The following is a 17,576-nucleotide window of genomic DNA, read 5'->3' as shown; positions in this document are numbered from 1 at the left end:
CCCACCTCTGACTAGCACCCAGCCTTTCCTTTCAGGCATCCCTTGTACACTGGCTACCCAGAAACATTCAGAATTTTTCCAGGCCTACAGCAGCCCAGAGAAATGGGCTTTCAGTAGATGTATCCCTTTACCCCTGACCCCTTGCTCACATTTGTGAGGTTATTTGCTTTTGAAAGGGCCAGTGAAAAACAAGGCACAAAAAACTATTTTCTCCTCTAAGATTTTCCAAATGCAAAGTCTAGAGTTTCATATACCTGCTTAACATAACCCCTTCCTAAATTAGTCCTAGGGTGGTGGTTCTCAAAGTGTGGCCCACAGATGTTGGGGGGTCCTCTATTTTCTTTTTTTAAAAATTTTAATTCAAGTATAGTGAACATACAGTGTTATATTAGTTTCAGGTGTACAATATAGTGATTCAAACACTTCCATACAACATCTGGTGCTCATCCGAACAAGTGCCCTCCTTAATCCCCATCACCTATTTCACCCTTCCTTCTCCCCATCTCCCCTCTGGTAACCATCAGTTTGTTCTCTATAGTTAGAGTCTGTTTCTTGGTTTCTCTCTCTCTCTCTCTCCCCCCCTTTTCATTTGCTCATTTGTTTTGCTTCTTAAATTCCACAGATGATTGAAATCATATGGTGTTTGTCTTTCTCTGACTTATTTTGCTTAGCGTAATACTCTCTAGCTCCAACCATGTTGTTGAGAATAGCAAGATTTCATTCTTTTTTATGTCTGAATAGTATTCCATGGTGTGTGCTAGTGTATATACACTACAACTTATTCTTTTTTATTTTTTATCAGAGAGAGAGAGAAGAGAGAGAGTTCGAGTGGCAGAGAGGGGCAAAGGAGAGAGAGAGAGAGAGAGAGAGAGAGAGAGAGAGAGAGAGAGAGAGAGAGAATCTTAAGCAGGCTCCACACTCAGCATGGAGCCAGACATGGGGTTCAACCCATGACCCTGGGATCATGACCTAAGCCAAAATCAAGAGCCAGAGGCTTAACCAACTGTGTCACTTAGGTGCCCCTACAGCACATCTTCTTTATTCATTCATCTATTGATGGACACTTGGGCTGCTTCCATAATTTGGCTATTGTAAGTAATGCTGCAATAAATATAGGGGTGCATGTATCTCTTTGAATTAGTGTTTTCGTATATTTTGGACAGTCCCTTATTTCCATTACAACACTTACAGGCTATTGCTTTTCACTAATGGTACAGAAGCAATTGTTACAAAACCACAACATGCATCAAGACAGCTGCATTCAATTCTACTAGATCTATATTCATCACCATGAACTCACAGTAAAGTAAAAGGAAGAAAACGCCAGTGTTACCTAAAAATGTCCTTGATGAAGCAGTATAAAAGACTCATTTCATTTAATTTCAGCCCTTAAGTACATGTCATTTCAATATTTTGTGTGAAGTTTACACAAGGCACTTTAGCACACGTAGGTTAATGGTTTTCTTGAGGAAAAACATTATGATTGTTTGAGTTGCTTAACTAGTTGCTTTTTAAGCTAAAAACCATTTTTTATCTTCTGGAAGATGGGCTAGCAGATAAACTATGGGTTTTTACACTTGAGTATATGGCAGACATTATTTTCTTCTTCTTCTTCTTCTTCTTCTTCTTCTTCTTCTTCTTCTTCTTCTTCTTTTTAATGTTTATTTATTTTTGAGAGAGACAGAGTACAAGTGGGCAAGGGAGAGAGAGAGAGGGAGACACAGAATCTGAAACAGGTTCCAAGCTCTGAGCTGTCAGAACAGAGCCCCATGCAGGGCTCGAACTCACAAATTGTGAGATCATGACCTGAGCCGAAGTCGGATGCCTACCCAACTGAGCCACCCAGGTGCCCTGGCAGACATTTTCTTGAAAAGAAATAAAATCAGCCTGTCACCTCAAGGACAGCAATTGGCAGCATTTGTTGCCAGTGATAAAACCCAAGCTTTCAAGCCCCAGATCCATCACTTATTAGTATACTATTTACCTTTCTAGCATCTTACCTGCAATGTCAGGATGGTGATAATCCATACCCCATACAGGGTACAATCACTAAATAAGATAACATTATTTGTACAGTGCCTAGTGTGTGTTAAGTGCTCAATGAATGCTGGCTTCTCTTACAGCTGCATCAAGTTAAAACAATCAGTTTTGCTTTTCAGTTTTAATTTAACCAAATATGTGCATCAATATGAAACATGTTTCATCTGGGGTGCAAGTATTTTCTAAAGATTAAATTAATTCAAAATTCTTTGATAACACGGCAACAATGAAATGACATTAGAGCTATAGTGAAATAATGGCAGGGCATTAAAATATTGAGTTTTAAGCAAAAATTCTCATTTCTACAGTTTTCCATAAGGACATAAAGAGGACTAGTTTGCACAAGGTTAAAAATACACAAAATAACACTGAATATCATAAAAGTACCTCCCAAAGCTTACTACTTGAAAAGCAGTTTGTCAGTACTAATGCTAAGGTACACAAAGCCATCTGTGTCCTCGACATCCTGAAAGCTAAAGCCACAGAATGATGTCTTGATCATTATGCCATTAGTATCACATCTCGCCTGTAAAATCAGATGATTTTCCAAATTGAAGCACTTCTACCAAGGCTTTGGATAGGAATTAATGGGAATTCAGGTTATGACACATTTTGGGCATAGGCAGGCTATGAAAAGCACAGAAGGGAAAAGGAGGCCAAGATAGATTGGATAATAGCAAGATAATGATCAAGAGATTAAAAAAAAATAAAAAGAGAGAGAGAGAGGAAAAAAATGTACCAAAAAGGTTGTGAAAACTGTAGGAGCCTGTTAGTGGGACATAATGAGGCTCTTTAAGAGATATTTTTATATTATCCAACGAATTTTCCATTTTCAGCAATGAATGAGCCCCAGTCTTGTACATAATGTACATTGGCATGGTTTTTATGTCTTGTGTGTGAACTACCAAAGTCCATCGAACCTTTTTCAATCCTTCTGATCACTGGCCTGATCCTGTGAGATCCCTTATCTATCCTGTGGAAGGTGCTTCTTTATGAACAGCTACTGAGCTGTCTTCCTCATGAACAAAGGTAATATTCACACAACATTCAAAGGGCTAAGTAGATCCATCCTTGCCACTTTTCCTTTTGGTCCAGACAGTACACGTTCCCTGAATATGTTTTCCACTCAGATGGCGGTCGGTGCTATTAACTGCCCCGACTGAAAACTATTTTGCAAATGAATATGAAATTGCTCAGACGTGGGGGAAGTTGGTGTTGCTTGTTTTGGGTGAGAGGGTAGCAGCTACAATGGAGTCAGGGCGTCGATTAGGCTCATAATTAACCTGAAAACTGTCCTGCCAGCAACAGCTACAGCAGCAGCAGCAACCTGCCTGTCAGTTCCAGTCCAAGAATTCCAACTGCTATTTCAGTTGTTATGGAAACTGGCCACACTGGTTCTTAAAGAATTCATTATTCCAACAAATATTTGTTTTCCTAAATCATTACAGGGTATCTAAATGAGTGATGCAGACACACACGATGGAGGAGCACACAGGAAGAAGCTGGTGATTAGAGATGTCACAGGGCTACAAGTTAAACCTGACCTTGGGGCATGATTAACTGGGGGAGAAGACATTTCAAGTGACAGGACTGGCAAAAGCAAGGGAAGTGGGGTTGGAGCCACAGACTGACATGGGGTTGGAGTGGGAGATGGGAAGGCACATTGAGGCCAGTGGGGAGAAAGCTTTGAAGGTCAGTCTGAAGAATTTGGACCTCTCTATAGACAAAAAGGAACTAGGATACTTTAAAGCAGGGGAGCAGTGCTTTAGGAATATTAATTTTTATCTGCAGACTAACAGCAAAGTTGTCAACCTGGTTTTTGGCTAATATTTCAATCCCACTTGTCTTGGTAGATGTCAAGACAATAATTTGAAAAGTGAAAAATTCAACTTCATCTTCTCATATAGGGAATACCACACTTATTTCACTGAAACCAATGGACTCTTGTTTATTAAGACTCATCAAAACTGTTATGGGTGTGTCTATGACATCCTGAGTATTTTTACGAGCTTCAAATTGACCTGCAATAATACAGCCCCCAAATACCACTCTGCCATCTGTCAAGGAAGTGTTTAGAACTAAAGACTTAATTTTCAAGCAGAGTCCTAAATGCCCTAGAAGAACAATCATTTTTCCTCATACCACAGTGGTTTTTGCACCTTCTACTGCCTAACCAGTAACCTGAAATCTTTAATAGAATAGTAACTGACCAGTAAGATAAAATATGGGAGAGTTGGTTAATATAAGAAAAACCTTTATTCAGAGCAGCAGTTTTTAGACTGCAGTCTGTGGACGCTTGGGGGTTTCAAGCTTTGTATGATGCCAAAGATTTTATATTGTGCTATTTGACTTTCTGAAGGGCACAGGACTTAGGTAAGTCAAGGTCTTTAGTTATACCTAGACAGATAGAAGTGATATTTGAAAATATATTTCGAAATTTAATTGCGAGTGCTAAACCACTGGTAACTCTGAAATAATATTACTGCCAGAGAAAATAACAACAATCACAAAACATGCTGTACTATTTTTAGAAGCTGTTTTTGGATCACATTATTAAAGACACAGATTTCTATGTGGTAATAAAGGCTCATTCTTTGGATACTGAACATCAGGGTTAAGAGTCTCTCCTCTTCCTAATTTGGCCCCTAAGATAAAAGCTGAATATAATTCATTGTGTATGGCCTTGATGGCGAGAAAAGTGATTAAAATTTATGTGGAAAGGGGAATTTTCTTTGCTATTAGGAGGATGAGTTTCTCTTCAGTAAGGAGTGGAAATAATTTACTTTTACTTTTTGAAAAGAATGTAAAAAGTGTGGCAAGAGTTCATCCAGTTCCCATGGTTAAGGTCAACAAGAGGCAAGCAGCTCAGAAACAGAACTCAGGTTGGGCTCAAGAATTCTCACTGCTTAAGACACGCACTTCCTCCTCCTCTCACCTCTGTTAATCCCTTCGGTTGCGTTGCCCACTCTCCTCCTTCAGTTTCCTGCTTAAATATCACTTCTGTAGGAAAGCCTTGCCTGATCACTCTGATCACCCACTTCTACCCCAGACACTCAATCCAGGCTGTTCTGTCTCCTTAAGTTTGTGATAATAAGTTGATTAGTTCTTCTTTTCACCTAGGATGGAAGCTCTGTGATCCCTCACTGCCCAGAATGGGTCTAGGCCTCAGTATGTATGGGATGGAGGACTGAATGAGGGAGACAGTCCAGGGTAATAACCCACACAACTGTGTGGTGGAATGGGGTGAGCCCTGGGACGGGAAACTGCAGCCCTAGTCTCCTCTCTGCCACCAGTTGGTTAAATGACCTTAATCAAACCTCTTAAATCCTCTGGGACTCAGTTTCCTTATCTGACAATGAGGGAGACTTAGTGAGAGATTTCCAAGGAAACACTCCAACTTTAGGATGCAAGATTCTAAGTTTATATGATTATATTTCTTGGGTGCCGATAACTATTCTTTTTCCTACCCATTGAAGATGTGTGGACCTTTTCATTATTTCTGAATATGAATAGAAAAAATTTTTTAAATGAAAAGGTAGGTGTATTAACTTTTCTAAAGACTTGAATACTTACAGGGAAAAGTACTAGCTTTTGGGAGGTGCTTTGACAATATTTGGTGCTATTCTGGGCAATTATAACTGTTGCTCAAATAGTCCCATTGATTTGCATGGGGAAAACTGAATAGCCGGTTCTCACACTCATTAGCTATGTGAGCTTGGACCAGTCCCTTTACCTTTCTGAGTCTCAGTGTCCTTATCTGTGTAACAGATATGTAATAGAGATAGACCACCAACCTATAGGATTGTGGAAGGATTAAGTGAAATGAACTGGAACACAGTATGTGCTTAGAAAATGCTGGTGAATTTTATCCCACAATTAATTTACCAACGACGTTCACAGTATGAGGCATGAAATAAATGAAATTTTCTTACCATTAGCTAAACGGAATGCAGGGTATGGTTACTGAAATATATTTGAATATGTGGTTGCTGATATATTTCGTTTAGTGAGCAGTGGCTCATTGTTCAAACAGAAAATGTATGTGCTAGATTTTAGCATATGACTTCTTCATACTCATGGGATTATAAGGTATTTTATTACTGAGGAACTAAAATCAGGAGTCTGACATTCCTTAGAGTCTTACTTTGTCTGTTCTGTAAGGATACAAAGCCAAAAACAGTATAAAACTGCATAAATGAAAGCAACAATCCAGAAGCCTCAAGGGTATTTCCTAACTGAAAAAGGGGCAGAATTCAAAGCAGAATAAGAAATGAACAGTTTTTTTCTCTACCAAGTTGTTTATTAGCAACTGCATTAGAAAACTTGAGAGCTGTTACTCACCAATCATGAAAATAATTTTACACTTTCTCAAATCTTCCACGAAACCTTTAAAGTAAGAATAATTTAAGTTACTGGCAAGTAAAACTGTTTTGAAACACTGGTTTTACTTATGTTGTGTAAAAACCAAAATCTTGTAGCTTTATTTGATAAGAAGCCTTAAGTTCAGTAAATGTGTTAATAGGTCATAAATTATAGGCACCAATGACCATTTCAACCTTATTCCCAGACCCTGGTAACATAATTTCATTTTAACACAAACTATCAATTTTTGGTGGCAAAACTGATAAGCCATTAAATAGCATGACTTACAAAGAAAGATAATTTTTAAAATTATTTTAAAACGTTCTTAAGTATCTCAGTTTTGTGTTATTTTACATTTTTCTTAACATTTGCTGATCTCTTTTAATAAAGAGGGGTTAAAGCACAAATGGGGAGTCTGGAAGATAATATTTTAAATACAGTTCCTATTTACAGAAAATAATACTATTTTCCATTTAAGGTAGTAATATAAAATTTCCTTCTAAAATAAATCTATTTAAATAATAATAGTGAGTCAATTTAGAGAAAAATATTAAGTCAATAATATCTAGCATAGGTCATATAGAGATGAAACAAAAATCCCAGAGATGGTGAGAGTGAGGATTGAATTTTGGGAACCACTACTTTATTTTTTCTCCAAGTTTTTATTTAAATTCCTGTTAGTTAACATACAGTTTAACATTAGTTTCAGGTGTAGAATTTAGTGATTCAACACTTAAATACAACACCTAGTGCTCATCACAATAAGTGTCCTCACTCATCTAGCCATCCCCCCACCTACTTCCCTCCATCAACCCTCAGTTTGTTCTCTATCATTAAGAGTCTGTTTCTTGGTTTGCCTCTCTTTCCCTATCCCATGCTTGTTTGTTAAATTCCACATATGAGTGAAATCATATGGTATTTGTCTTTCTATGACTTATTTCACTTACTATAATACATTCTAGCTCCATCCATGTCATTGCAAATGGCAAGATTTCATTCTTTTTGATGACTGGGTAATATTTGTGTGTGTGTGTGTGTGTGTGTGTGTGTGTGTGTGTGTGTATCACATCTTCTCCATTCATCAGTTGCTGAACATTTGGGCTCTTTCCATAATTTGGCTATTGTTGATAATGCAGCTATAAACATTGGGATGCAGGTATCCCTTCAAATCAGTATTTTTCTATCCTTTGGGTAAATACCTAGTAGTACAATTGCTGGATCATAGGGTAATTCTATTTTTAACTTTTTGAGGAACGACAATACTGTTTTCCAGAGTGGATGCACCAGTTTGCATTCACCCCAACAGTGTGGGACCGAGGAACCACCACTTTGAAACAGAGGGATAATTAGGAATTTTTGGCAAAGTGCAAAACCCCCCAGAGTTTGTGGAGCCCTAAAAGATTGTCAATTGTCATGTGGTGTAGTAGCTGGCCATGAAGGATGGGTAGACAATAGCTACACTTTTGATACTATTCTCAACTGACTAGACCTAGGCGAGTGACTTCCTCTCCCTTGTACTTCAGTTTCTCCATCTGTAGGGTAAAGGTGTCAGACCCAATGATCTCTAATGTCTCTTTCGGCTCAAATACCTATGATTTTGTGGTTCCCGTAAATAAATGGGCCACAGGAGGAAATGGTCCCCTTTGCCCCTTGGCCAAAATTATGATGTGATTATTGTTGCATGTTTCAGGTTTCTAAAGTAACCCAAAATTCGAAGAGGCCTTGGGTTAAACCTAAGGGTGAGGTTACTTGAAGAGATGACCACAGCCCCAAACTTGAATTGGGAATGGCTCTGTGAGCTCAGGGTCTCTGGCCTCAGAAAGTGCCCATGGTTATTGCTTGAGCCTGGAAGCAGGGGGTCCTCAAACTAAAAAAAAATGTTTAGAGTGAGGACCTGAGGACAGGAGAAACAGCAGAACTACCCGCGAATGTTTCAGAGAAGAGCAGAAACAAACTCACCCTGGCTTTAAGACCACAGGGCTTTAGTTATGGAGATCAGGCTGCCTGCTGAGCTGTTCCAGGGCAGGGTCACAGAGTTTGGGGGCAGAAGTAGATTAGCTCAGGATGCTCTGCAGTTGACTGTGGGAGTCTGCACAGGCCAGTAAGGGAGGTATTGCTGTATTCTAGAGACCATCTTGAGCAAATGATGGTGAAAAGCTAAAGAAGTAGGCTCTAGAGGGGGTCAGAGGATGCCACCATGTTCAAGTCAATCCTTAGATTGGCTAATTTCTTTTAATTTTTTTAAACATTTATTAATTTTTGAGAGAAAGAGTACACAGTGTGAGTGGGGGAGGGGCAGAGAGAGGGAGAGAGAGAGGGAGACACAGAACCCGAAACAGGCTCTAGGCTCTGAGTTGTCAGCACAGAGCCTGACGTGGGGCTCAAACTCAAGAATGGTGAGATCATGACCTGAGTTGAAGATGGACGCTTAACTGACTGAGCCACCCAGTCGCCCCAAGACTGGCTAATTTCTGAGCAGCTTAGTTTAACACCCCCAGGGGTGGTGGTGGGTGTGTGGGAGCAGGCTGATTCCACAAAGAACTTTCAGAAGAGTTTCTTTGATGTGCTTAGACAAAGGCCAGACAGAGATTCTAAACCAGTGAGGAGGGTGGGTGTGGAGTGTTATGAACTATGGCTAACAAGAACTAACATTTAAAGTCAAGTTTTTAGAGCACCATGCTGGACAAACAAAATAGATCTGAGACTGGATGCTTCCCTTAGTTGGGCAGATGTGACTGCAGATAGAGCAACTGAAGATAATTTTGAATATTTTATTATTCTTAATTTAACCCTTATGCTAAGGGAGCTACTTTTCAAACTGTAATATACACTGAAGAGACAGTAATATATTAGAATATAGGACATTGTGATTTTTCACTTCATGGAAAATAACACGTGAAGTTTTGAAGTAAAGATTCTAGAGTTCAAAGGTATTTGATGTTTTTGTTGGAACCCCAGGCCCCTGAGCTGTGCGTTTCAGACCCTTGGCTGTGGAAGTTCCTGGAGCTACCCCCACCTTGAGGGGAGACCCAGGATGGAGGGGCCAGACTGGGCGGAGCCAGCCCTAAATTCCCAGTCTAGGTGTAACTTAGGGCTCTTTTCCTGGTTCTGGAGGCAGCTGCTTTTGCTCTTGCTCTGGGTGTGAGTTGACTAAAATGATGGGCAGAATGTGGTTACCTTGAGAGATAGTACAAAGTTTTTATTTCCTATCTTGGTGATAAAACTGCAGTTTTTACACTTAAAATTAACAGATAGGAGCCTGACTTACACTTTATATTTTATGTAGATGATAAGTACTTTTGAAAGCGAGATCACTCCTCTGTTATCCAACTTGCTTTTCAGTAAAATTGGGATGCTTTTTTTTTATATACACAATGCTACCTTTTTGCTGGAATCCACTACTAGCTGAGGAAAGGCCCAATTCTGAAGAGAAAACGGGACATGAAGAATTGGGTTTGGGAACAGGAGGGGAAGGAGACAGGGGAGCTAAAATCAGAGGAAAGATGTGAATTTGGGGTTTGGGGAACCATCTGGTTTTCACACTAAGGAATAAAATTTTTTGTTCTTTCTAATCAAAGAGATGCTGCAGTCTCTACAGAACAGTCCACAGTGACTGGAAAAATCCTATGTTATCTGGAGCTTTCTATTAAAGGCACATACATTGGTGCTTTTAACTCATGGACCAGATGGTCATCTCATGTTCTCTAGACTTCCAGCTTCCTTTTATGAAGCTAAGCAACAACTGTTTCTTTTTTTAAATTCCTGTCCAGTTAACGCACAAGGTTATATTGGTTTCAGGTGAACAATATAATGATTCAACAATTCTATACAAAGCTGAGCAACTTTTAATCTATTTGCTATCTAAGAAAGCGACTATGGTTGTTATTGGGTATGGTTGTACCTATGATGGAACATTCATGCAGTGTAGTCATTAGGAGTTAAGGTTATGGAGAGTTTGTAATGACTTGGGAACATGCTTATGTTATGATATACACAAAAAGAATGGAGATAATTATTTGTATATACACATGTATTCTCAACTATATAAAAACAGGTACATAGCCAACCCACTGGGATAAAATACACTAGAATATTAACCATGATTATTTAGAGGTCATAAGGTTTTAGATAGCTCATATTTTCTACCTTGAAAACATTTCCACAATGAATACATATTAATTTTATAGCCAGGAAAAAGGGAAACTTTATTAGGCAATCAATCAATCCCTGTCCAGTTGGGACTGAGTTGATTATTTGCACTTGGCTCATGTTTATGTGCCTTTCCTCATGAATCACCATGATGTAATTTGGTGACTGAGATTTTCACATACTGCTATGGCCATTATCATCAAATGACACTTTATCTATTACCTCATGCTCATGGATCAGTGTAGGATTAGAGCTGGGGTTATTTGGAAAGCCAGATCACTTACTTGCATGTGTTCACAGTCAATACAAACGTATTTCCATGAACCATAGTTACAGCAACATTTATTACTGAGTGGACATGTTAGAAGGTACTTTACCTAGGACAATCATGAGCCTTATCTCTTTTGGACAATCTCAAATTCACATAATTTTAGCTATTTTCAGACAGTGAAGGCTGAATTTGCTAGTTGTTATGAGACTTTTAACATGACAACAGTTACAAAGCAGGATAATTTGGGTGTTTCTTAGGTTGCATCCCAACAGCACACTGAAGAATTTTAACTACCGTGTAGGAAAAAGACTTCCAATAAATTTGAAGAATGTTAAAGTTAGCCAGCTGTCTTTACTGCAGGACTTATAGGAATCTTGCTATGCTGTTATATGTGTCTCTTCCAAAGGGTAGTGAGTGTTAAATGTTTCCCAAACATATTTTTACGAGAACATTCCATTTTCACTAAGCATGTCAAGGGTCATGTTCTCTGGGTAGTAAGGAAATGCATCTCTAAGTAAGGTGGCCCTTTGATTCTTGATATGGACTAAAAGGGGAAAGATCCAAAGAGTTCCGATCTTAATTGTGTAGCCTGGCTAAGGAAAAACTGCATGCTGTCGGTAGTTTACTGTCTATCAGTTGGTGTTTAATAAAAAAGACATGTTCAAAGCTACTAAAATACAACTTTGGTCTGATCAGTAAGGGAAACTCACCTCCCATGGTATCCTCTCCAAATACATTTAACTGGTCATCACCCTGCACATAAAAAATCAAAATATTAGGTGAGAGTACTAACAGGTATTGTGCTAAACTTCTTGCCAATGTACATTAACATATCTAACTTTCCAAACAACTCTATGAAGGAGGCACAATTACTATCCACCTTTTACAGATGAAAAAGCCAATAATTCGAGAAGCAAGTTGCCCAAGGTCATGTAGCAGTGAGGGACAAAACCCAGATTGGAACCTGGGCTGTCTGTCCCAAGAGTTCATGCTGTCTTTGTTGGACTTTCTGGTACAATATTGCACTTCATTTTCTTGGTGCATGACCTATGTGTGATCAGAAAAGCTGATTTGAAGAACACAACACTCTTCAGTGCCCGAAGCTCACTGATGGTTGTAGTTATAGTTGTTTAAAAACAACTTCATGGTTTAAAGCTGGACTTGGCACACTCTCTGTAAAGGGCCAGATAGGAAGTGTTTAGCAGTGGGTGCCATATGGTTAACCACTGGCCAATCCCTGAAAACTAAAGCATGAAATAAGGGAGACTGGAATGACCAGCTTTGATTGATGCCTGCCTTTAAATGTTTATTTTATTTTTTAACCAAGCAGCTGCTGCATTTTCCTTACAGAAGAACCAGTGGTAGTTGGAGGGGGGTGGTGAGGGGAGTCTAGGATGAAAGTTTATATAAAAAGGCATTTGGTGAGAATTCTAATTTCTACTTATGTCTCCATCCATTCCATTTTCCCACTCCCTCATCCATCATTGGTAACCACTTACAGAAGTTTTTTTTTTTTTTTTTGCATCTTTTTCCCGATACATAAAAAACTTTCAGATATCTATGGATACATTTGAACATAAATATATAATCTGGCATTACCTCCATTTTGTATACAGAAAAAAGTGTACTTATATTACACATGCATATATGTTCATAATATACATACTCATCTATAATGATACTGTTCTTCCCCTTGCATTTTCACTTATCAGTGTATCCTGGAGAACTTTCCATATCAATACAGAATGTTCTCAGTTGTACAGTATTCTATCGTATGGAAGGTAACATAGTTGTTGTTTTTAACTAGTCCTTTATTGATGGACCATTGAGCTGTTTCCAATCTTGGGTTATTTTGGGAAAAGCATGGTGAATAAGCTCATATAAAGGTCATTTCATACACATATATCTGTAGGATAAATTATCAGAGAAGGGGATGTGTGGTCAGACAGTAAATGTATCTATAACTGATAGATTTTGTCAAACTGCTCTCCATTACAGGTTGTGCCATTTTGCAGGGCCAGCCTGTGGCTCATGCTTCACTCCAGCCTCTTGCTTCTAATTTGCTTTGATGTAGGAGTCAGTTAAATGAGGTTGGCTGGTTGTATTAATGCCCCCTTAAGGTAAACTGCCATGAGAGTACTTGTTTGAAATCAGAGCCTTGCCATTCTTTTTTAGAACATATGCCTTCAGGGCAACTTTACTGCTTGTCTTCTTAGATTTCCCTGTGTATCTAGAGCTATTCCAGGTGAGAGAAGAGTTTCTAATGGAGTGTTCATTCAGGAACACATTTGCATTCATTAACTTCCTTCCACGAATAGGAAAAATGTCAATTATTCCTCAGTGAGCCTATCCCTACTTCTCTTGTTGAAATCATTGCATTTTACAGCATTGCATTTTGGAGTTATTGGGATCATCTAATCCAACCCTGCCATCACCCTCTCCCATTTTACAGATGGGGAAATGGGTGGTCATTGAGGTCATTTGAGGAGCCCATGGCCATGTCACCATGTCCTTAGTGAAGTCAGGGTTAGGATGAGAACCACATCTCCTACCACACAGCATGGTTCCTGGAGATTTAATCCTAGGAGCTTAGCTACCACCATGGATCTGTTAGTGTCATGCCACTGCCTGGCTGGTGCACCCATCTCTCAGCTGTTGCTAAGGGCTCACAGAACACCTTCAACATAGGACAATTCTGGTATAAGTTGTGCCCTAGTGTTCCCCTTGAGATCAGACTGAAGCTGATAGCCACCTGGGGTCACATCCTTGCTCAGCTCCTGCCCCTGCCCTATCTTGCATCTCTCCCCCTGTCCTAAAAGCACTCCCTACTAGCACACTTGCAAAGAATTCCCATTTGAGGTTTGCCTCTAGCGAAGCCCACCTGAGACAGGGACCTGTTTGAAGTTATGTTTGCCTAACAAGCATCTACACAGAAAGAGGTTCAGTAGCTTTTGTTGGAAAAGGATTGTTCCATTAGACTCTGCTTATTGCTTGTCACACAGCTATTGAACATATCCAGGTAGTGTTAGGGAGTCTTCTCCCTTAATTTTTAATATCACTGTTGAGTTATAAGACTTACACCCATCTTACAGGCTGAACTGCATCAGATTTTTCTCACACCTAGTTATCATGTTTTAGAAGAGCAATCAAGGTTAATCTGAATTAGTAAAATAATGCACTGTGTTATAAAGGAGCCTATCTCACCTCTGTGTGGCTTCTTGAGTCTGACTGGTTTTTATCCATAGCTTTTATTCATAGCCTTCTAGTATGTTTGCCCAACTGCTTCATATGAGCCCCAGCCTTACTTCCAATAAAGCCTTGATAGTGAAAAGGTTTTTGGAGCAGAGTGGTGCTAGGAATGGGGCCCACTGCATTCAATGACATGAAAGCCCAGGTAAATAGGATGTTTGACTGGGGGGTGTTATTTTCCATTGATGCTCAATAAACCTCATGATTCCTGTGTGAATTTTTTTTGTAAATAAAATTAATCTGGCATCTTATACACACACACACACACACACACACACACACACACACAATAACAACTAATGAAAGGCAAACACTTCTGGTTTTGTTTTGGTGAAAAAGATGCCATAAAGACCCCAGAAGCCCTAAGTCTCATCTCTTTCTTTTCAAGTGCTAAGTGTGTTCTGTATGAAAGGCATTAATCAGAATGTCAATTATATAAGAAGCAAAATGTCAGACAGGTTTGTTTCAGATACCTAATAATCTGTAGCTGCATCTGCAGTGAGGCATACTTTGAGAAAGTACAACCCATTCACTACCAACTTCCACCCTAGGCACCCATGGGTGCTTCTTGGTGTTACAGTCTTTCATTGTGTTGTGCTCCATCTAGTCAGCCTTCTGACACCTGTAAGCCTGAATTGTGAGGTTGAGCTTTGTGGGTATGATGCGGCATAGGTGCCTTTCCACAGTAATAAACTAGGTTTGGGGGGCATAAAGCAGAATACTAAATCTGAACAAACCGGCAGAAACAGTACTAATATTGGCACAGATTTTATGTAAGTGCCAATTATGACTCACACATACGAAGCCAAGACACAGACTGCAATGAGGTAATTAATGCTGGTGAAGATGGGCAAAGCTGCAGAGAAACCAGTAACACACAAGAGCAAGTTCAGGTTGCCATATCTTCTTGTGCTATATTTACGATACAATGCTGGTAACTGAAGGGGAGAAATAAAAAAAAATCCTGTTGCAGTGACACAGCTAGAACCTCCAGACAGGACTTGTGGCTCTATGGGAAACTGGGTTTGGACTATGGATATGCTTTGGTCTCTATCTCTCATTCTCCAGTCAGGCCAGAGCCATAGGAGAGCAAAAGCGAACTGCATTCAACTTTATTTCCTGGGGTGGATGCGTCGGCAAGAAACTGCTTTTGCAAGGCTGGATTCTGGTATCATTTTTAGGAAGAGCAGCTAGTTGAGGTGCGTATATGTTTTCCTTTAGGATTGTAGCTCCTACTATCACCACCTTATGATATGGGTGTCTTGTCACTCTCAATTCCTTGAACTATTGAAATTTTGGGGGGAGAGATAAAAATAGAGCAACGTAGCCTCCCGGATGGGTTCACCAATCATAAGAAATTATGTTCTTCCACCTGCTTTCATTGCAGCCTGGTGTATGCTCCTGCCTGCAGGACCCGTTCTGTGTGACATTGTCACAAGCAGATCAGGTCCTAATATAAAGTGGACATTGAACTACTGCTATAATCTCACTGGATCCTTGCTGGGAACCTATGCGTATGGAACGATGCTGCTGAAGTTCTGTGTGTCACTGGATGGGGATGTGCCTGAGCATATCCACTGCTGCCCTCAGTGCCCTGATACCAACCTATGTTTCTTTATCAGCAGTCTCTTACTGGTATCAGGGATGAGGTCATGGAGTCAGATATTTACGCTGCTTCTCCTTATGTAGATAGTGTTGATGTTTAAAAATCCTTTTGGGACAGGGCATCTGGGTGGCTCAGTTGGTTAAGCATCGAACTTTGGCTCAGGTCATGATCTTGCTGTTTGTGGGTTCGAGGCCTGTGTCGGGCTCTGTGCTGACAGATTGGAACTTGGAGCCTGCTTCAGATTCGGTGTCTCCCTCTCTCTCTGCCCACCCTTCCCCCGCCTCATGCTCTGTCTCTCTCTCAAAAATACACATTAAAAAAATTAAAAAGTTATTTGAAATTAATTAAAAAATACTTAAAATAAATAAATAAATAAATAAATAAATAAATAAATAAATATCCCTTTGGGGACCACGAAACGAAAGCTCTCCTGGGAAGGAGGTAGGACATTTTTGGGGTATCTTTCTAGTTCTTGTTTGTATTATACTGTATGTGTATTTCATGGTATAAAAATGTATACAGCTTCAAATGGAATTATGACAAAGAGGTTTTATTTAACAACAGAATATCATAGCTAAGATGAATTTCTTGCCCTAAAATTCACCAAGAAAAGACTACTTTCTTTCTCTGACATTAAGCACAGAGATCAACTTCAAGATTCAAAACAATGGATTTCAAAGAGATTCTCTAGTTTCTGAAATGAATGTGAGGAGCAGTTTTTTATAATTTTTTCTGACCTTCCTGAATACTAAGCAGTTCTCAAAGAATCATGGACCATGAAATGCTAGCATGAGGATTTTCCTAGGTTTCTATTTAAATTGATCTAAGGCCTCCCTCGCTGGTTCTAAGAAGCAACAACAGGAAGGTGGGGATGGGTTTGAGGCACAAAATGTTCTGTAGTTCTCAGAAGCGGTCATTTTCATTGAGAAGCAGAATCTTAACAGGAAGAAATAATAATTAAAAAAAAAAAAAACCCAAACAATACGAGGCTATTTCCCCATCTCATAACCTGAAAATGAAACTTTGTGAAGCTTTTTTGTTAAAAAACAAAAACAGCAAACACCTCGAGTAAACAACTAAATTTTTTTAAAGTTTATTTATTATTTTTGAGAGTGAGAGAGACAGAGACAGAGACAGAGTGTGAGCAGGGGAGGGGCAGAGAGCAAGGGAGACACAGAATCTGAAGCAGGATCCAGGCTCTGAGCTGTCAGCACAGAGCCTAGCGCAGGGCTTGAATCCATGAACCGTGTGATCATGACCTGAGCCGAAATTGGATGCCTAACTGACTGAGCCACCCAGGTGCCCCCTGAGCAAACAATTTTAAAAAACGGTTATTGGAACTGCTATTTGCTAGTGTTCAGAGTGTTTTTAACGTGCATGATGTCATCCAATCCTCGGAAAGACACTAGGAGATGGGCAAGTTTGAGATTTCCTATTGTTCAGATGAGGAAACAGGCTCAGCAAGCTATGTGACTGTGCAGGGTGCCCCAGCTAGTACGCTTGCCTGGTTCCCATGCCTGGGTCCTGATGCCTCTCCTGCAGCCCCTGATGGAGCATGACAATCCGTCTGTGTGTGATGTGGAGCACAGAGTGTAACGAGTAACTACACTACACCAGCGAAGCGAATGCTCATGGTGTCTTATGAATAGGAAGGAAGGTGGATTCCTTTGCTAAAAGAGGGACGGAAGCCACATCATGCCAACCAAATGATGTGAAAGCGAAATTCTCAAGTTTACTGGTTAGCTGTGAATGTAGTTTTAAGATTCCTCAGATCTTCAGCAGGAGAGTATTGGAAAACAGAAACGTAACTGCATTTTATCAGCAGGAAGAAGGGAGACTGGTCCTTGAGAAGCACTTTGAGTGTTTACAGTTCTTTTCTAAAGCATGTTTTCATTTAAA

General features: G+C 39.7%; 1 protein-coding gene across 4 annotated transcripts in view; it reads right to left on the bottom strand.

Moving 5' to 3' along the window:
* The window catches only part of AK5 (adenylate kinase 5), a 263,749-nt gene that overhangs the window by 63,509 nt on the left and 182,664 nt on the right, over positions 1 to 17,576 (bottom strand). For 3 of the 4 annotated variants that reach the window (XM_003990243.6, XM_011284927.4, XM_019837267.2), the window contains exons 9-10: positions 11,533 to 11,575; positions 6,382 to 6,426 (exon numbers count right to left, since the gene is read on the bottom strand). In XM_003990243.6, coding sequence (XP_003990292.2) covers positions 6,382 to 6,426; positions 11,533 to 11,575 — 88 coding nt within the window. The remainder of the gene's footprint in view (positions 1 to 6,381; positions 6,427 to 11,532; positions 11,576 to 17,576) is intronic. The other variant, XM_019837266.3, reaches the window with a different exon arrangement.

The sequence above is a fragment of the Felis catus genome, chromosome C1, assembly GCF_018350175.1.
Source record: "Felis catus isolate Fca126 chromosome C1, F.catus_Fca126_mat1.0, whole genome shotgun sequence".
Lineage (NCBI taxonomy): Eukaryota > Metazoa > Chordata > Mammalia > Carnivora > Felidae > Felis > Felis catus.
Note: the sequence above shows the minus strand (reverse complement) of the source record. Positions and strands in the feature narration are given on the sequence as shown.